We start from the raw sequence: 18,348 nt of genomic DNA on the forward strand, positions 1-18,348 counted from the left end.
AAGAACAACTTGTCCAACGCTTTCCACTCTTCCGGCGTAGGTAAAATAGGTGGCGAAGGAGGTCAGCGTCTACGATTGTAAGTTTTCAGCTGTTTTTGAAGTAGTTCAAATCATTCAATATATTAACAAGGTCTGTGACTTGGTTTTCCACAGGCCTATTGTGATATATCGACTTATTTTACTCTTCAATGACCAGACAATTTTTGCCAGTATAAAATGGCGGAAACGGACCAACATTGTAGTTATTCCATATTCCTAATTGAAGTACTTGGTTCTCGTGACATTTATTAGTTGTTGTCTTGTGATGAATGTTGATTAAATAATTCATAAGTTTTTTTTTATTATTTACTTTATCTAACATTTTAAAACGCATCCATATTCATGTTTTAATATTTGACATCAAGTGTTAATATCATTGATAATGTGACTAATTTTATCCAACTTTGGGTGGGATAAAAAGAGGAAAATATTCGAATTTTATTTGAAAATAAACTGTTTAAGCATATATAAATGACCGTAATTACTTTTACAGCCTTTAATTGGTAGTTTGACCCAAATTTGGTGGTGAAAACACTTGTATGATACCTCTTTTTCCATATTGAACAAACAAAAGGACTATGTGCGGTTTTATGCATTTTTTGCCCCCAAAATAAAGTTTTAAAAAAGCGCTTTAAAAATAAGGGTGAAGTTAGTTAGAATCATATTAAAAATAAGGGTGCAAAAGGTTATCACCACAGTGACGTCATAATGTAGAAATGACGTCATGAAGATTGCTTAATTTTGATAAATTGATGTTTTAAAGCAAAATATGGGTGTTTTCCGATAGTTTTTCGACTGGGAAACATTGAGCACAGGCTTGCTCAAGTACAATTTTTTAGTATAATGTGTATAATTATCAAAAACATATGTTAAAATCTTACTTGAGCAGACCTGCGCTCTATACTTCCGAATGCAAAATATAAAGCAAAAATGAGAATATTTTCATCTGTTTGCAAATTTGCGGGAATAAGGTCATATAGTTGACGTCATATATAAATAGGGAATGAGCAATGGTGGTTAAAATCAAGATTATAGTGATAGGCGTCCACTGTACAATGATTTCTGAAGATTTGATTTTTATACGACACTATTTAAAAATTGGTTAAAATTTGGGGCAGATATTAGACCATACCGCACATAGTCCTTTCGTGTTTACCGTTCAAATAAGTTTAAGTGAAGAAAACATGCATCAAGTTAATCACCAGGGGATGTATTCTGGCATATACCGGTACTTCAAAAACAAATGTAAAAAATAAAATACATTTTTACCTGTTCCCTTGAGAACCTGACCTGGAGTTGCGGCCAATATGGGTCCAGTTTATGACACCAGTATATTCAAAAGGTTTATTGCACAGCTGGTCAAAATTATTTTAATTGTACAATGCACTTCTTAAGTTTTTCACATGCACTTTGTTTTTTTTCTTGCAGACTCCAAAAATAAGACGTACATATTACAGTTGACATTTCCTGATTAAAGTACAGTTCCAATATTATTGTAAATCATCTGTTTTGCATTGTAAATTATTTTCTCTGAAATATATTGGATTGGAGTTTTAAAATTAAATAACTGTTTATTTTGTTTTCAGGTTGCATTTGATGTAACACACTGGTTACAGAATGGAACCACTCCTGACAGAGGACAGTGAAGTGGTTTCAAAACTGCTGAAGGATTCCATGTTCAGCGACATTGATGCCCTTGTAAGATTTAAATATTTTTTCCCCTGCATAAAGCATTTGTTTTCTTTTTCTGACTATAAGTTTGAAAATTAAGTCCACATACAGGTGGCACAAGCCTGGAGATGGGGCATTGTTCCATGCAGTGGGCCAATTCGGCACATACGGTACACATACTGGTACATGTACGGTACTTATAAAGAATGGTTTAAGGTTCCTCCACACACCTTGATAAGTGTTATCAAAACAAAACAAACTTATGTATAATGTAAAGGTATGATATTCTTATATGCATACAACTTGTAAATAGAAGAAAACAATTTCAATTTTTTTTAAAAAAATGTAAAATTTAAGAACTTTGTGCAAGTCAATGAACGAAAATAAAAGCTCCTGTTAGACTTGAACCGGCACATGAAGATTGGCTGTCAGATGATTATAACTTACTGAGCTACAAAGTACGACACTCAAATTGATCAATATTTTAGCCAGAGCAATACTGTGAATTCGCCATGTTGTGATGTACTTCCAAAAAAGTACAGGTCATATGGTGTGGAGGAACCTTAATATGATACATGTATTCATTTGTTGCACTGTGTGACACATTCCGAAACTTTGCTGTGAAGTGCTTGCAGATATTTATTAATTTTGATAAATTCATCAATCTCTACTATCATTGTCATCTTCATTTAAGGGATGTAAAAGAACAACAAAAATTTAGATTTGAAAAAATGGCCCCAACAACGTACAAATTCACTTTGATGGATGCAATTTTAGCAGGAGTTATTTCCCATTGGCTACATTGTTGGAGGTCACCTTGACAAATTTCCTCAAATAACTAAACTTAAACTTTTCATTAAGTCATTTTACCGGTAACGAATCAGTATGCGGTTTTGTCGTGCATGCGACTATTATTATCGGAATCCAAATGTTTTTATTAGCTCACCTGAGCCAAAGGCTCAAGTGAGCTTTTCTGATCACAATTTGTCCGTTGTCTGTCGTCGTTGTCGTTGTCGGCGTTGGCGTTGTAAACTTTTCACATTTTCATCTTCTTCTCAAGAACCACTGGGCAGATTTCAACCAAATTTGGCACAAAGCACCACTAGGTAAAGGGGATTCAAGTTTGTTCAAATGAAGGGCCACGCCCTCTTTAAAGGGGAGATAATTGAGAATTATTGAAAAGAACTAGGTACAGTTTCAGTCATATTTTGCCCTGTTTTAAAGTAATTTTTAAAAATATCACAAAAAATGGAAATGTAACATTTATCTACACAATAATATTCATAAACTAAGAATCTATAAATATTTTACTGATAAGACTTTCACAAGGGTAATTGTGACGTCACAAACAGTGCATTTTCCCGTAATTTTCATAAAACTGAGCAGAAGACACCAAATCCTCAGTAGTCTTTTTAATAGAAAACTATGTCCGCAGCTGTCGCCCACGATGAAACTCACATTATAACTTTATCATGTTACGACAAATAAAATATATGAATTTTGTTGTGGGCGACGGCTGCGGACGCATTTTCCTCTTCAAAAAACTATGAGAAAATGTGCCATTTTTAATCATTTTTGACTTAATCTTAGAAATTTGCCAAAATGTTAAAGTCATAATTATTTTTTGAATCAAGATAAAAGTGTATAACTTGGTATTTTATATACATACATGTTCAAGATAGCATATGTGTATTTTCATGAGATTTAAATCACTTTTGAATTTTAGGGCAAATATTAAAAGAAACTGTACCTTCTTCTTTGTTGGTATTTTTCAAAAATCTTCTTCTCAAAAACTATTCGGCCTGAAAAGCTCAAACTTGTGTGGCGGCATCCTCAGGTAGTGTAGATTCAAGTTTGTTCAAATTATGGTCCCCAGGGGTAGGGAGGGGCCACAATGGGGGGATCAAGTTTTACATAGAAATATATAGACAAAATCCTTAAAAATCTTCTTCTAAAAAACTATCAGGCCAGAAAAGCTCAAATTAAAATGGGAGCCTCCTCAGATAGTGTAGATTCAAGTTTGTTCAAATCATGGTCCCCGAGGGTAGGGTGGGGCCTCAATGGGGGGATCAAGTTTTACATAGGAATATATAGAGAAAATCTTTAAAAATCTTCTTCTAAAACATTATTAGGCCAGAGAAGCTCAAATCAAAGTGGAAGCTTCCTCAGGTAGTGTAGATTCAAGTTTGTTCAAATCATGATCCCCAGGGGTAGGGTGGGGCCACAATGGGGGGGATCAAGTTTTACATAGGAATATATAGAGAAAATCTTTAAAAATCTTCTTCTAAAAAATTATTAGGCCAGAAAAGCTCAAATAAAAGTGGAAGCTTCCTCAGGTAGTGTAGATTCAAGTTTGTTCAAATCATGGTCTCCGGGGCTAGGGTGGGGCCACAATTAGGGGATCGAGTTTTACATAGAAATATATAGACAAAATCTTTAAAAATCTTCTTCTAAAAAACTATCAGGCCAGAAAAGCTCAAATTAAAATGGAAGCTTCCTCAGGTAGTGTAGATTCAAGTTTGTTCAAATTATGGACCCCGGGGGTAGGGTGGGGCCACAAGAGGGGGGTCATGTTTTACATAGGAATATATCGAAAATTTTTTTAAAAATCTTCTTCTCAAAAACTATAAGGCCAGAAAAGCTTAAATTTGAGTGGAAGCATCCTCAGATAGTGTAGATTCAAGTTTGTTCAAATTATGGTCCCCAGGGGTAGGGAGGGGCCACAATGGGGGGATAAATTTTTATATAGGAATATATAGACAAAATCTTTAAAAATCTTCTTCTAAAAAACTATAAGGCCAGAAAAGCTCAAATTAAAATGGGAGCCTCCTCAGATAGTGTAGATTCAAGTTTGTTCAAATCATGGTCCCCGGGGGTAGGGTGGGGCCTCAATGGGGGGATCAAGTTTTACATAGGAATATATAGAGAAAATCTTTAAAAATCTTCTTCTAAAACATTATTAGGCCAGAGAAGCTCAAATCAAAGTGGAAGCTTCCTCAGGTAGTGTAGATTCAAGTTTGTTCAAATCATGGTCCCCAGGGGAAGGGTGGGGCCACAATGGGGGGATCAAGTTTTACATAGGAATATATAGAGAAAATCTTTAAAAATCTTCTTCTAAAAAATTATTAGGCCAGAAAAGCTCAAATAAAAGTGGAAGCTTCCTCAGGTAGTGTAGATTCAAGTTTGTTCAAATCATGGTCTCCGGGGCTAGGGTGGGGCCACAATTAGGGGATCAAGTTTTACATAGAAATATATAGACAAAATCTTTAAAAATCTTCTTCTAAAAAACTATCAGGCCAGAAAAGCTCAAATTAAAATGGAAGCATCCTCAGGTAGTGTAGATTCAAGTTTGTTCAAATTATGGACCCCGAGGGTAGGGTGGGGCCACAAGAGGGGGGTCATGTTTTACATAGGAATATACAGAATTTTTTTTTAAAAATCTTCTTCTCAAAAACTATAAGGTCAGAAAAGCTTAAATTTGAGTGGAAGCATCCTCAGATAGTGTAGATTCAAGTTTGTTCAAATCATGGTCCCCAGGGGTAGGGTGGGGCCACAATTAGGGGATCAAGTTTTACATAGAAATATATAGACAAAATCTTTAAAAATCTTCTTCTAAAAAACTATCAGGCCAGAAAAGCTCAAATTAAAATGGAAGCATCCTCAGGTAGTGTAGATTCAAGTTTGTTCAAATTATGGTCCCCGGGGGTAGGGTGGGGCCACAAGAGGGGGGTCATGTTTTACATAGGAATATATCGAAATTTTTTTTAAAAATCTTCTTCTCAAAAACTATAAGGCCAGAAAAGCTTAAATTTGAGTGGAAGCATCCTCAGATAGTGTAGATTCAAGTTTGTTCAAATCATGGTCCCCAGGGGTAGGGTGGGGCCACAATTAGGGGATAAATTTTTATATAGGAATATATAGAGAAAATCTTTAAAAAAAATTCTTTTCAAAACTTTATGGCCAAGAAAGCTCAAATTGTAACCATCCTCAGATAATGTAGATTCAAGTTTGTTCAAATCATGGTCCCTGGGGGTAGGGCGGGGCCACAATGGGGGATAAATTTTTATATATAGAGAAAATCTTTAAAAATCTTCTTCTCAAAACTATAAGGCCAGGAAAGCCCAAATTTAAGTGGAAGCATCCCAAGATCGTAAAGATTCAAGTTTGTTTAAATAATAGTCATGGGGTATGGTGAGGCCACAATGGGGGATGAATTTTTACATAGGAATATATAGAGAAAATCTTTAATATCTTCTTTTTAAAGACTATTTGGCCAGAAAAGCCTAAACTTGTGTAGATGCATCCTCGGATAGTGTAAATTCAAGTTTGCTAAATCACAGTCCCTAGTGATAATGCTGGGCCGTGACGGCAGTTTGAATTTTTACATAGGAATATATAGAGAAAATCTTTAAAAATATTCTGGGAAAGTTTTCGGTCCAAAACTCAGTACTTAGTGTGAAAGCACAGGTTATACAGATTTAAGTTTGATGAAACCATGATTCCCTAGAGAAAAGGGGGGGCCACGAAATGGAGGGGGGGGGGGGGTAAATTGGAATAGAGAAAAATCTTCTTACAGGTACAACAACAAAAGGGGCTTGGTATTTACCCAAAAAAAGAGGTGGATAAAAATTGACAGATTTTCTATTTTTTTTAGCAAGATCTACTGTACTTAGTTGTCAAGATATTTTGATACTGTAATGCTAATTTGATCAGAATTAAGGCAATTGTTGCTCAGGTGAGCGATGTGGCCCCTGGGCCTCTTGTTTTTGGTTTAAATCACGTTTCTTTGTCCTTCAAAACTGTAGTATCAAACTTCCGAAAATATAAAGGATGAATTATGGAGATACATGTACTAATTTCAACACCCCCTCCATTTTCCTAGTTTTGAATACATTTTCTAGTATTGAAACAAGCACCCTCTATCACTTCTGACCATATTTTTTGGTGTGGATTAATTTAAAAAATGTACTAGAGGTACATGTCGATAGACTTATAAATGAAGAAGGAAAAATAATTGTGGAAATATGTTATTTAAACAAATAATATGATTGTTATTTTGTCAGGGAATTTTTATGAAAACACTTTATAATACCTGTAGTAATTGATGATAAGTAATTGCCATTTGTCTTTGTTTTGCCCGTATATCTATCAGTATATCCAGCCAAATCATACTTCTGTCGCAATGAACCGACACTAGGAAAACTACACTTGGTTCTATTTGAAGTCGTAATTTCATTTAAAGATCCATTATTATTTGATATGGTGCATAATCTCATTAAAGGGATTATAATTACTAATTATCCACTAAAAAGTGGTCAACAACAAACTTATTTTCATAATTAGGTTTAATTGTTTTCACACTTTCGTTTTTTCTGTCTTGCACTTCCGGCAGTTCATATCTGGGTCACCTTTTTAATTTGTAAACAATATGGTAAATAATCGTGAAAATGTCAAACAACTCCACACACTGGTCGAATATTTATTTCTGTATTATTATTACTTAGCTTGGATTTTTTAAAACATTACCGGGGTAACTTTGTTTTTCACCAATAATTTTTTTAAAAATTAATCGATACTGGCAAATATTAGTTACCGGTAAAACGACTTTACTGGACATTTTGTAACAAACACATTTTCTGATCGTCAAACAATATGTTATTAAAGCCTAACTGCCTTCTTCAATTTATAAATATCGAAGAAAAAGACATATGTCTTATATGTAACTTAATTAGAAGGAAAATATATGTCATATGAAGACTACTGTATCTATGCTTCCTTTGCTCCAGGAATGTCAAATGGCTCAATGATATTATTAGGAATGGGACCACTGGCTTTTTGTGCTCTTTGCCCTGTCAAGGCACTTCTGATATGTATACATTTTGATTGTTGATCTATGCATGATGAATCATGTACATATAATGTTATGTTTATTCTTGAAGCTTGTTAAGTTGCATAGCAGCGAAGAGGAAAGTTTGTTGATCACTGCAAACGGTACTACCATACACATCCTTGGATCTGAAAAAGGAAAGGATTTTCTTGTACAAGATGAGGGCCTAGCAATGAGATTCCACAAGTTTTGTTTTGGTAAACGCTATTTAATTTACCATAAGACTCATTTTCATGTGACCATAAAATCAAGCACTTATGAATTAAAATCATGGAATGTTGCAACACATTCTAATTCCACTTTCTAGAAAATGACTAGAACATATCAGTTTTAATTAGGACCCAGCTCTGTGGTAGCCCTATAGTGAGAATGAGGCTGGAAAGTGATCAGTTTGTCTTTCCATCTGTCCGTCCTTCCAATCTTAGCATATTTCTTTCTATTTGGCCAAATTGTGCTAACTTCATATTCAATGTTTGTTTACAGGAGATGTGAATGTAAAGTCAGAAATGGAACAAAGTCCATCCAGTAGAGATCAAAACATCATCCCAGAAGTTTCTGATGTCATCAAACCCAAGCGGAAAAGGGGAAGACCACCTAAAGGTGATTACCGTAATTTGCCGAATATAATACACACTTTTTTTTCTCAACAAGTTTGTGAGAAAGGGGTGCATATTATACATCACAATTTTGAGACTCTTTTAAACAAGTACTGGTAAAAAGTATATCGTAATTCAGTACATTGCCTTAATACGAAAATGTCTCTTTGTTTATCACATTTTGAACAATTAAAAATTTTAGTTTAGGCATATTCAATAAAAAAGTGTGTTGCTTTTAATCTGATGATAGATAAATTGTATCAAAATTGTAATTTAAAACCAATATAGATTGTTTACTCGGCAGTCAGAGCTATCCCTTCACCATCTCTGTGTACGCCCATACTACAAATGTTATAATAGGATATGTGCAGTAGATCCAGATTGCAGGCCTGATTGCTATCAAGTGTTTTTTCGAATTCATTTCACATTATAAGCACATCAGGGGCTGACAAATCCGATTGCCCGACGCCCGGGGCAAGTGTTTTTTCCGATCGGGCAAGTAAAAAATTGGTAGGGACTTGCCCCTGGGCAAGTGACTTTTTAAACTTTCGCATATGTACTGAAAATGAAAGTACCGTATTTCGCTGAACATAATACTCACTTTTTTATAGAAAATTCTTTACGATGTAAGGGTGCTCAAATCATACTGTACACCACAATATGATTTTGACGGGTTTTTTTTTTCAGGTGCAGCATAGGCTATATCATAATGAAATAAAATTCTAACTACTGTTCTTCAGTTCCACTGTTCTTGCGTTTGTTTATCATAATGTTTAAAACTAATTTAATCTTTGTTAAAGTGTTTAATTGCAAAAACTGTTTTAATTATAATCTGACAATCTAACATCAATTTGAGCTATTTATTCTATGTTCTACTTCTTTGAGCTGTGTTCACCGTCTCCATGTACGCCGCCATAACTGATGTTAAAAATAGATGTGTGCCCGTTATCACTCGCTAATCATAATCATAGCCTAGAACTTTTTTAGAATTAAAATATCAGGCTTAATATGATTAGATACAACTCCTAATGATTCATTTCACCTTTGTTTTTAACACCTCTGTGGCCTAAATGAAATCATGGCCGTGAAGACGTGTGCGCTTGTGACCTATTATCTCGGACATTCACCTAAGGTGATAAAAATTATCAAAACACCCAAAACTGTTTATAAAATGTTTGTTTTTTACCTTTAAAACAAATCCAACTAAATATCAACATGTTATGTGTTGATTTTTTAACACACTCTCGAGAAAACCAAGAGGAAGAGATGTTGAATCAAAACTATATATTTTATGAAGAGTACCCGTTTTAAAAGTGGAAAAATTTAAAGTGAAGGGCAAAAACATCGTATGGTATGTGTATTGTTATTTTTAATCACAATAAAGAATTTGTTTGGGCTAGTAGATATTGAGGTAGGGCAAGTAAATTTTGCCTTGTCACTTGCCCGAGGGCAAGTGCTTAAAAAATGTATTTGTCAGCCCCTGGCACATGATCAATTACTATTAACTCATTTCGAAGATTTGTCTCACTTTATTTTTAAAACCTCTTTGGCCGTATCGTCAGTATCGAAGCCATTGTTGTACATGTGCACTTACCACTGTTGGGCAAAGAAATGTAACACCTTGAGTAAATAACCTGTTGTCTCTGATCGGTCACCCCTTTGATCTGTTTGAAGATAACCACGCAGAAAGTCAACTTAAAGACCTTTTTAAAAATCTGCGTCTGAAGCGTGTAAAATTTTTCTTTTTTCCCTGAATTACAATGACATGTTGGTCAAAAGTCTTGGTGCATATTTTACATCTGAACTATGTTTTTTGTGTTTTTTTTGTTTTTTTACGTATTTTCATGCCCAAAAGGGGGGGGGGGGGTTGCGTATTACACACAACTGCATAATTTATTTGGCAAATTAGGGTACTAATCCATATTTCAGTAAAAAAAAAAGAAAAAGATCAGTTCCTACATTTTTAACTCATTTTGGGTATTTTTGAGTTTAAAGTTTTTGTGTGTTCATTGAGGCACCTTTGCAAGCCAAAGGTGACAATCAATGTTGCTTTAAAAGAGAAACACTGTGAATTGTCAACCTTGGCTAGGAAAGATTGTTGCAAATCATGAAATTAAAAATATTTATATCAAATAAAAGATATTTCTTCTTATATCAATACATGTACCATCCCCTTTTTCACTAACAGATTTCAGATAAAGTGGAACCATTTCATTTATTGATTAAGAATACACTCAAAACACTGGTTCTTTCTACATTCTATAATGATAAAAATTATAGTATGTTTGAATTTGGAAAATATGCTAATATTTCAGTGGCAAAGAAATTAGAAATTGTTGAAAAGGATGAAGACCCCCATTTGGAGGAAGATGATGAGATAACAGAGGAAGACATAACAGCAAATAGTAAGACTGAGAAGTTCTTAGTTTAAAACTTCACCAAAACTTAACATCTTAACTAGTATGATTGCTTGTTGTATTAAATAACGGTTGTTAGAGATTTACTTGCTCAATCAAATTGTAGAACATTCAAACATTAAAACTGTGATCTTATTGCTTTTGAAGACAACCTTTTGTTCTTATTTTTTCCAAATTTCCACAAGACTAAACTCTATGTAGAGTATTCTCCCTTCCTTTGTTATGCAAATTAGAAGAGCCGGAGATTTCCCAGATTCAAAATGTCACCAATTTCTAGGGATGGGACAAGATATTCAATATCAATACAGCGAAACTTCTCTAAACCGGCAGGCTACCGGACCGGACAAAAGGGCCGGTTTACAGGGGGTGCTGGTTTACTGAGGTTCAGTTAAAACTAGCCATTGTCAAGGAAATTATGTCTCTGTTTAAGCCATTTATATAAATACAATACATGTATAGATGTACATGTATAATGCTTTGTGTAGCCTATAGTCAGTAATAAGATTTGGTTTTTTAAAAAAATTTATAGTGAAAATGAACTAAACATGATAACAATGATTGTATAATATTTCAAAGTCGATATGTAAAAGCATTGTACAAACATGATCACAAAGATAGAACACCAACGTTGTACATTTACGTGTGTACAAACTCATATGTCAAATTTTCTGTGAAAGGTCGCTTATATCAAATTGCGCTTACATTGAAATTCTGATAAAATATTTTAGTTTTGGAAACATCTGATATGAAAATAATTGTTTTTGTGTGAATGTAAAAAAAAATCAAGTAGATGAAACATTTAAAAAAGTCAAATCAAGAATTTGTTATTTCTTAACAGTTATACCACTTGTATCATTGACATTCGATTAATTGCTGAGTTCTAATCTTTACTCAGTGTAGTATAAAATAAAATACAATAACTAAATACAAATCGAATCGATGAATTAAAAAATAAAACAATAATAAACACAAAAAACACGATTTCTCAATTATTTAATATAACAACATTTATTAAACAACCCGTTATAAAGCCATATTCAACACGCATAATTAGCACCTATCACACTGACACTCTGTCGAGTCGGTGTACCTGCTGTTTTCACACCTTCCGTCAATTATAGGGGTTTCTTTGTCCTCTGGCTATATGCCGGTTTTGTGAGGGTATATTTCACACGTTTGTTAAAGACTGGCCGATAAAAAACGGCTGGTTTCCGGAATTCAGGGGGTGCCGGTTTTCTATAAAAGAAATAGAGAGCTGGCCGGGACTTTTTAAATCGGCCGATATTGAGGGGGTGCTGGTTTTCATGGGTGCCGATTTTGAGAAGTTTCACTGTATAATGTGCAGATGATGTGCATATCAATAAGAGAGTATAAATATCAATACAGAGAGACTATTTCGTGATTTACACATGAAATATTTTTCAGTGAAAACTCACAATTAAATACATCTATTTCCCAAGACTACAGTGCATTAAAAATGGTAACCATACAATGGAAATGTAGAGCTGTTTCTTTCAAGGCTTCAATTAAAAATAATATGACTTTATGAAATATATCTTTTTAAAAGATAACTTTTTTATCAAAAGGAAATGATTATGATATGTACATGTATTGTATCTTGACACAAATATCGTGATTCATATCAATACAGGAAACGATGTATCATCTCAGCCCTTCCAATCACTTCAAATGTGTCTTGACTTGTCACATGTATGAAAAAAAACTCAGAGATTTCCAAGGTTCAAAATGTCACTGTTTCTCACTTTGATTATTATAGTATATAGGAATGAAACATCTTATCTGTCATATAGTTGTCTCTGTCAGGTAATTACAAGGACTTCTTCTTTCAGCAATAAACTCATTAGCTCATTAAACTTGTCAGATCAGCTATCAGATACCCTTGCGCTAAAGAAAACAGGTGTATACTGTTATACTACGGTATTACTGGTATTTGTATGTGCGTCTGCCTGTGACAAATTTCTGTCAAATTTTTCTCAGCAACAGATGTACCAGGTATACCTTTTTAAGCTTTGGCAGACTAATAGTATTAAAAAAATTATTACCATTTGTTACCATTTGTTACATTGTAATGTATTTATATTTTACAGCTGACAACTCAGAGGCAGAAACAGAATGTAAAGTTACAAGAAGTGGTAAGTATGAGAAAGTAATTGCAGGTTATAAAAAATCTTCCCCAGACATTAATTAGTTGTCAAATTGTTTGTATTTTATTTACAAATTGCAGTTTGATTTTAATGTAGTAATAGATGGTACATGTAATATCTTTTGCAATTAGGGAGAAGAGTCAAAAGAAAAACACTTGAATCACTTGGCTACGTCTCCTTAGAAAAAAAGAAAAAGATACGTGGCACAAGTCCTGAAAGTGTCACCATTGACGCGCCTGCCAAGTCACCATCCAAAACTAATGTGAGTAACGCAAAATGCATCAGTCAAACAAAGGTAGCAGTAGAAGAGAAAGATGAGGAATGGAAAGAGTCTACACATGGTAAGGATGAAATACAAGAAATAACTGAGACAACAGAGAGTTTGGAAGCTTCAGGTACAGAAAACTCATGTGAAACTCAGACTATACCCAAGAAGAGAAAGGGGCATCACATTTGTCAGACTTGTGGGGAGAAATTTTCAACTCAGGAATTGATTGAAAATCACCTTCGAATAAATCACCCAGAGGTGTGGTCTAAGATATTAGAGGAAGAAACGGACATTCTAGTCTCATTAGGTAAACACGACACTGTGTCAGAGTCACCAAAAAGAAAGGAAGAGAAGAAGAGCCTAGCAGAAAAAAGGAAAGAGGAAATTTTGTATGATTGCCAACAGTGTGAAGGAAAGTTCAAAACCACAAAAATGCTAGAAAAACATGTAGAACTGATGCATGCAGATGACTTTTCAAGCTCAAAGAGAGTCGAAACTGAAGATCAAAGCTCGGACATCTTAGATGAAAATGAAGTAGACGATTCTAATGAAGACAACAGTCATTCTAGTAATGCTGAAATGAGAAAAATTGTCAAGATTAAGAAAAAAATGGCTGGATTCAATCCTCTGTCAGTGGCTTTGAAAGTCAATGAGAGAACCTACAAAATACATGATAACTTTGTGAAAGGTTCGGTGTTCAAGTGTTACACTTGTGAAGAAACTTTTGATGATATTGCATTCCTTATCAAGCATATGAAACAAACAAGGCATGATGGTTTACAGAAAAGTTCGGAGGAGGTAATGAGGACGCTAATTACAGTGAGCAAAAAGAAGAAACCAAATGTTTACAAGTGCAGCCATTGTAGAGTGGAATATTTCATTAAGGAAAACTGTCTTCATCATATCAAAGAGAACAACTGCCAACCTGTGTGGAAGAGAAATTGTCCAATGAGGAATTGTGATTTAATATTTGATAACAACAACTTCTTTATGAATCACATGGAAACTTTCCATGAAACCACTTACCCATTTTTCTGTCAAAATTGTAACAAAACATTCCAGCGAATCAGAGAATTTGAAAGTCACCGCAACTACCACAGAAGAATAAACAACAGTCAGCTGAATCCATCCTTACCTGTCATGTGCAATGAATGTGGATTGCGCTTCCCTAATAATTTTGACTTGAAGCAACACAAACTAGATGTTCATGAGGCCAACAAGAAGTTCAAATGTGAAGTATGTGACAGAAAGTTCAGGCGAGAAGACAATATGAAAATTCACTTGAGAACACACAAGAAGAGAGAGGATGATCCAGAGTTGCAATGTAAAATATGCCAGAAATATCTTTGTTCAAAAGATAGCTTGAAATTGCACACCAAATATATGCATTCAGATGAGAAACCATGTGTCTGTGAAATATGTGGACATCGTACAAGGCAGATGGGTAGCCTACAGTATCACATGAAAGTCCGGCACTCTGATGAGCGTCCTTATGAATGCGAGTGGGAGGGCTGCAATAAAAGCTTTAAAATCTATCAAGTATGGCAGTCACATTCCCAAAACCATGCCCTGGCTATTGGAAATATAGAAAAAGCAAAGTCCTATGGGAGACTCCATCACTGTGACATTTGCTTCAGATATTTCAATTGTAGGACAGACATGAGTAACCACATGCTAATTCACTCCAATGAAAAGAGTATCAAGTGTGAAATTTGTCAAACCACAGTTAAGAGGTGGGGAAGTTTGAAACGCCACATGATGAATGTTCATAACAAAGTTATATCTGGAGGACTCTCAGCCATGAAGATGCAGGAGGGAGAAAGTCCTCGTATGAGAGCAGATAAACGGGTTCTCAGCATTAGAAAACCAAAGACCTACCATATGGTGCACACACAAGTCAAAAGCTCACCTATGGGTATACCAGATGTTACCATATTGAAACAGGAACCGGAGTCTGTAGAGCTTGAAGAGGCAGATTATCAGACTGAGACCACCTATGAACTGCAGAATTCTGATGCTCAGGAGCAACTTCTCCAGATCTTAGCAAATGCCAGCTCTGATATCACCAAGATTGAGCAGGCAGCAAGTTCCTCAGTAAACCCTGCAGGAAGGGACTTTGTATCGGAGGCCAACTCACAGACGGAGATAATGGAGGAAGTCAAGGAATATCAGATAGAGGAAACAACAGATGAGGTCTGTTTAGACAGTGCTGGGGAGCAGGTCATCTATCTGAACTCACTGCCCAATGAACTCGTCACAGCCCAAGATACAGGGGGTGTGATCTATGCAATACGGAATAGCGATGGGAGCTTGTCTTTGCAGTTATCAACAGAAAATAGTTGAGACATCCTTGATTTTTTGTACTTTCAGATTAATTCATACTGAATAAATGCTCTTTAATCTCAGTGGAAAAATTACTGGTATGTACGTTAAAGAGATGCATTTGTGGTTTCATTAATATTTATGGACATCAATAGGATTAAATAAAAATTACAGTTTGATGGATTTAAGAATTTGTGGACAAGGGTTCGAGTACCGGTAAAGTATAATACACATATTGTTGTAAAATTTATTACTTTGATGACCATCTCTATTCAAGGATTAGCTTAAATACCAAAATCTACAAAAAATAGTGTTTGATGAATATTGATAAAACCATAGTATTTATTTTTAAAATATAAGACAGCAGATGTAGTGATTTTTATGTGTAATCTAGTTTTACGAAGTAAATGATGAAGTGTTGAATCAGTATTTTAGTCATTATATTTCTTTGTGTGTTATATACATTATTTAGACTTGTCATACCATCATAAGTTTATCAGATCGGACTAAATAATGAGACTATTTGTCATAAAGAAGGACAATAAAGTGATCAATCTGGAGTCATACAGTTTGACCAAAAATATTCAAAAAGGAAGAAAAGAATTTGGGCATGTTCTTTTACATATTTTGTATTTGTTACTGAACACTTACTGTAACTTATTTCTATTTGAAATAAATGAAACAATTTATTTGTTTAGCTTTGCTGTTTTTTTTAACTTTAATTTGATCAATATGAGGTATAATATCAACAAACAAAATTTTTACCAATAATGGAACAATTTAATGAATTGTCACATTGTATCACATATTTCCATTGTTTTAACAAAGGTACACAATATATTATCTTCCCTTCAGAAAAATGTTATCCATTTGGCTTCTTTTGTGATGCTGTAAAAAAAAAGAATTGATAGTGATAAAATATTGAATCTTTTCTTAAGAATTTTCCAACGTATAACTATTAAACCGGCAAATTGGTTTTTTATAAATATATCATCAAATAGTTTTAGATATGAGTCTAGGTTTGAAACTAAGAAATACAAACATACCACATGAATATTTGCAATGCATTTGTATGATGTTGAGACTGCAAGGATACGTTAGAAGTGTTCGCATGCAGTCTGGGGGGTCACGAGGGTCGTAAAACGAGGCTGACCCAGAAGGAAGAATGTTGGCTGTTGTTGTCTTTATAACAGCTGTTGTCTGAGAGGGGCTCCCCGGGGTAGATTTGTGTACTTTGGGTTTTAAAGTTGTGGTGGTCATTTGTTGTGCTGCTGAATAAAAATATAGAGAGGTCTAGTATTAAAGTCATATTAATGTACTATCATATTCTACCATCAAGTTATTTGATAGCTTTTACTGATGTTAATGATTGCACTCAGACATACATTTATATTTATCTATGATAATCCATGGTTGCATAATTATCTGTGATTTTTAATACTTATACTAGGAATTACACCAGCATTTTGACCTTTCACTTTACAAAAATAAACATTTTTTCCCTAATTGAACCTTCTCACAACTCTTTTATCAAGCACTTGAGTTATTTACAATTGAAAAATGAAATATACTTGTATATAACAAACATTTAATTTCTAGAATGTATTCATAAAAACTCTTTAAGGAATGAATCAGTTTCTACCTATGTTATACTCGGTACTCGTGTAACATACTGTGGAATCATTTAAAACATTGGGCCAATCTCACCAATTTGGATTGTGGGTTTTTTTTTGTTTATAAACAATTAACATCATATTCGTGCATGGGATGTTATTTTGTGGGTGTTTTTAAATTCAGTTTCATAAGACAGATAACCCTTTCCTAATTTGTTTTCGTCGAAAATTGTTCCACAATGAATTTTAATGATTCCACAGTAACAGTTTATGAAAAAGTGTAAACTGTCTTAAGTTATATGTTTTACGTGAGTATGCCATAGGTAGAAATTGGATTCATTCCTTAAATTTATTTTAATATAATGCTTATTTTTTAAAACAATATTTTCATTACATATTTAAAAAAAAAATTAATTTGTGTGATGTAGGCAAGTTACTGTAAACGTACTACATTTTGCTGTGTATTCTATTTTGTGTTTTTGACAGAATGCATCTTCCCATCAAGTACATGGCTAAATGCAATGGATAAACGTGTATAAAGAATAGTCACATTCAAGAATACACTTATTCAAATCCAAGCCAACTTGTTCAGAAACTTATTTTCGCCAAATATTGTACACGCCAATTATAAAACGTTTACAGTATTTAATGTCATACAAGATTTTATAGATGAATTTGTTAAGCCAATCAAAAAAAGGCATTGCAATCATAATTGAACCATTCAATAATTCAACTGGTTTTTCCAAATTGGACCCTGATAATTGACGGTTGAATTGTTGATACATATGTAATTCAAAAGGTCTGGCACAATTTGAAATTTAAAAAAGTCAAGGAATACGTATCCTCACATTAACTCCAGCCTTGTGAGGGAATTTATCTACACAATGGACACAGATGTTCAGAGGGTTTGTGGACAATATTTCATACAAGATAACAATAATGTTTTGTCTCATCATTGTATTACATTCTGACAATGATTAGTAATGTGGGTTTTGATATAATGAACTGAGAATCGTATGAAAAATTAATAAAAAATTGATTATAAACTGAATGGAAAAAATAAGCTACGAGCTTGTTGATTCAAGGTTAATGTTGTATACCTGCAGTAGTGGTAGACCTTGCATTGCTGGTAGTGAGGGCGGCCATTGTTGCTGACAGAGGTGAATGTGAAGAAACTGAACTACTTGGAGCTGCTCCTGTTTTTAAAAATATGACTCATTTTCAAAAACTTAAACAATATTATGAGTATTTAAATCATGAAATGCTGTTGCATGATTATAGGAGAAAGTTAATTTAAAAAAATTGATTTTTAAAAATAAATAAATGTTCCAGCTGTAATCTTGAGAATGATTTCAAAATATTCATGTGAG

At 34.0% G+C, this 18,348-nt stretch overlaps 2 protein-coding genes across 6 annotated transcripts in view; one reads left to right on the plus strand and one right to left on the minus strand.

Annotated features, from left to right (window-relative positions):
* Positions 1-16,056, plus strand: LOC105334373 (zinc finger protein 816). Of its 4 annotated transcripts, none has more exons than XM_011437806.4 (8): positions 10-77; positions 1,468-1,515; positions 1,626-1,737; positions 7,650-7,794; positions 8,081-8,197; positions 10,509-10,598; positions 12,719-12,763; positions 12,907-16,056. In XM_011437806.4, exons 3-8 carry the CDS (start codon positions 1,657-1,659, stop codon positions 15,384-15,386), a joined length of 2,958 nt encoding a protein of 985 aa, XP_011436108.3. In that variant the 5' UTR covers positions 10-77; positions 1,468-1,515; positions 1,626-1,656; the 3' UTR covers positions 15,387-16,056. The 4 variants fall into 4 exon arrangements, with proteins under 4 accessions (XP_011436109.3, XP_011436108.3, XP_019925352.3 ...); XM_020069793.3 differs by having other exon boundaries at positions 17-77; positions 1,468-1,534; XM_020069792.3 differs by lacking the exon at positions 10-77 and adding an exon at positions 1,365-1,381.
* The window catches only part of LOC117681859 (mucin-22), a 13,509-nt gene continuing 11,206 nt past the window's right edge, over positions 16,046-18,348 (minus strand). Inside the window, exons 12-14 of one of the 2 annotated variants that reach the window (XM_034448187.2) lie at positions 18,079-18,174; positions 16,412-16,633; positions 16,046-16,253 (exon numbers count right to left, since the gene is read on the minus strand). In XM_034448187.2, coding sequence (XP_034304078.2) covers positions 16,228-16,253; positions 16,412-16,633; positions 18,079-18,174 — 344 coding nt within the window. In that variant the 3' untranslated portion in view covers positions 16,046-16,227. Of the gene's footprint in view, positions 16,254-16,411; positions 16,637-18,078; positions 18,175-18,348 lie in introns of both variants that reach the window. The other variant, XM_034448186.2, reaches the window with a different exon arrangement.

This window comes from Magallana gigas, chromosome 2, assembly GCF_963853765.1.
Source record: "Magallana gigas chromosome 2, xbMagGiga1.1, whole genome shotgun sequence".
NCBI lineage: Eukaryota > Metazoa > Mollusca > Bivalvia > Ostreida > Ostreidae > Magallana > Magallana gigas.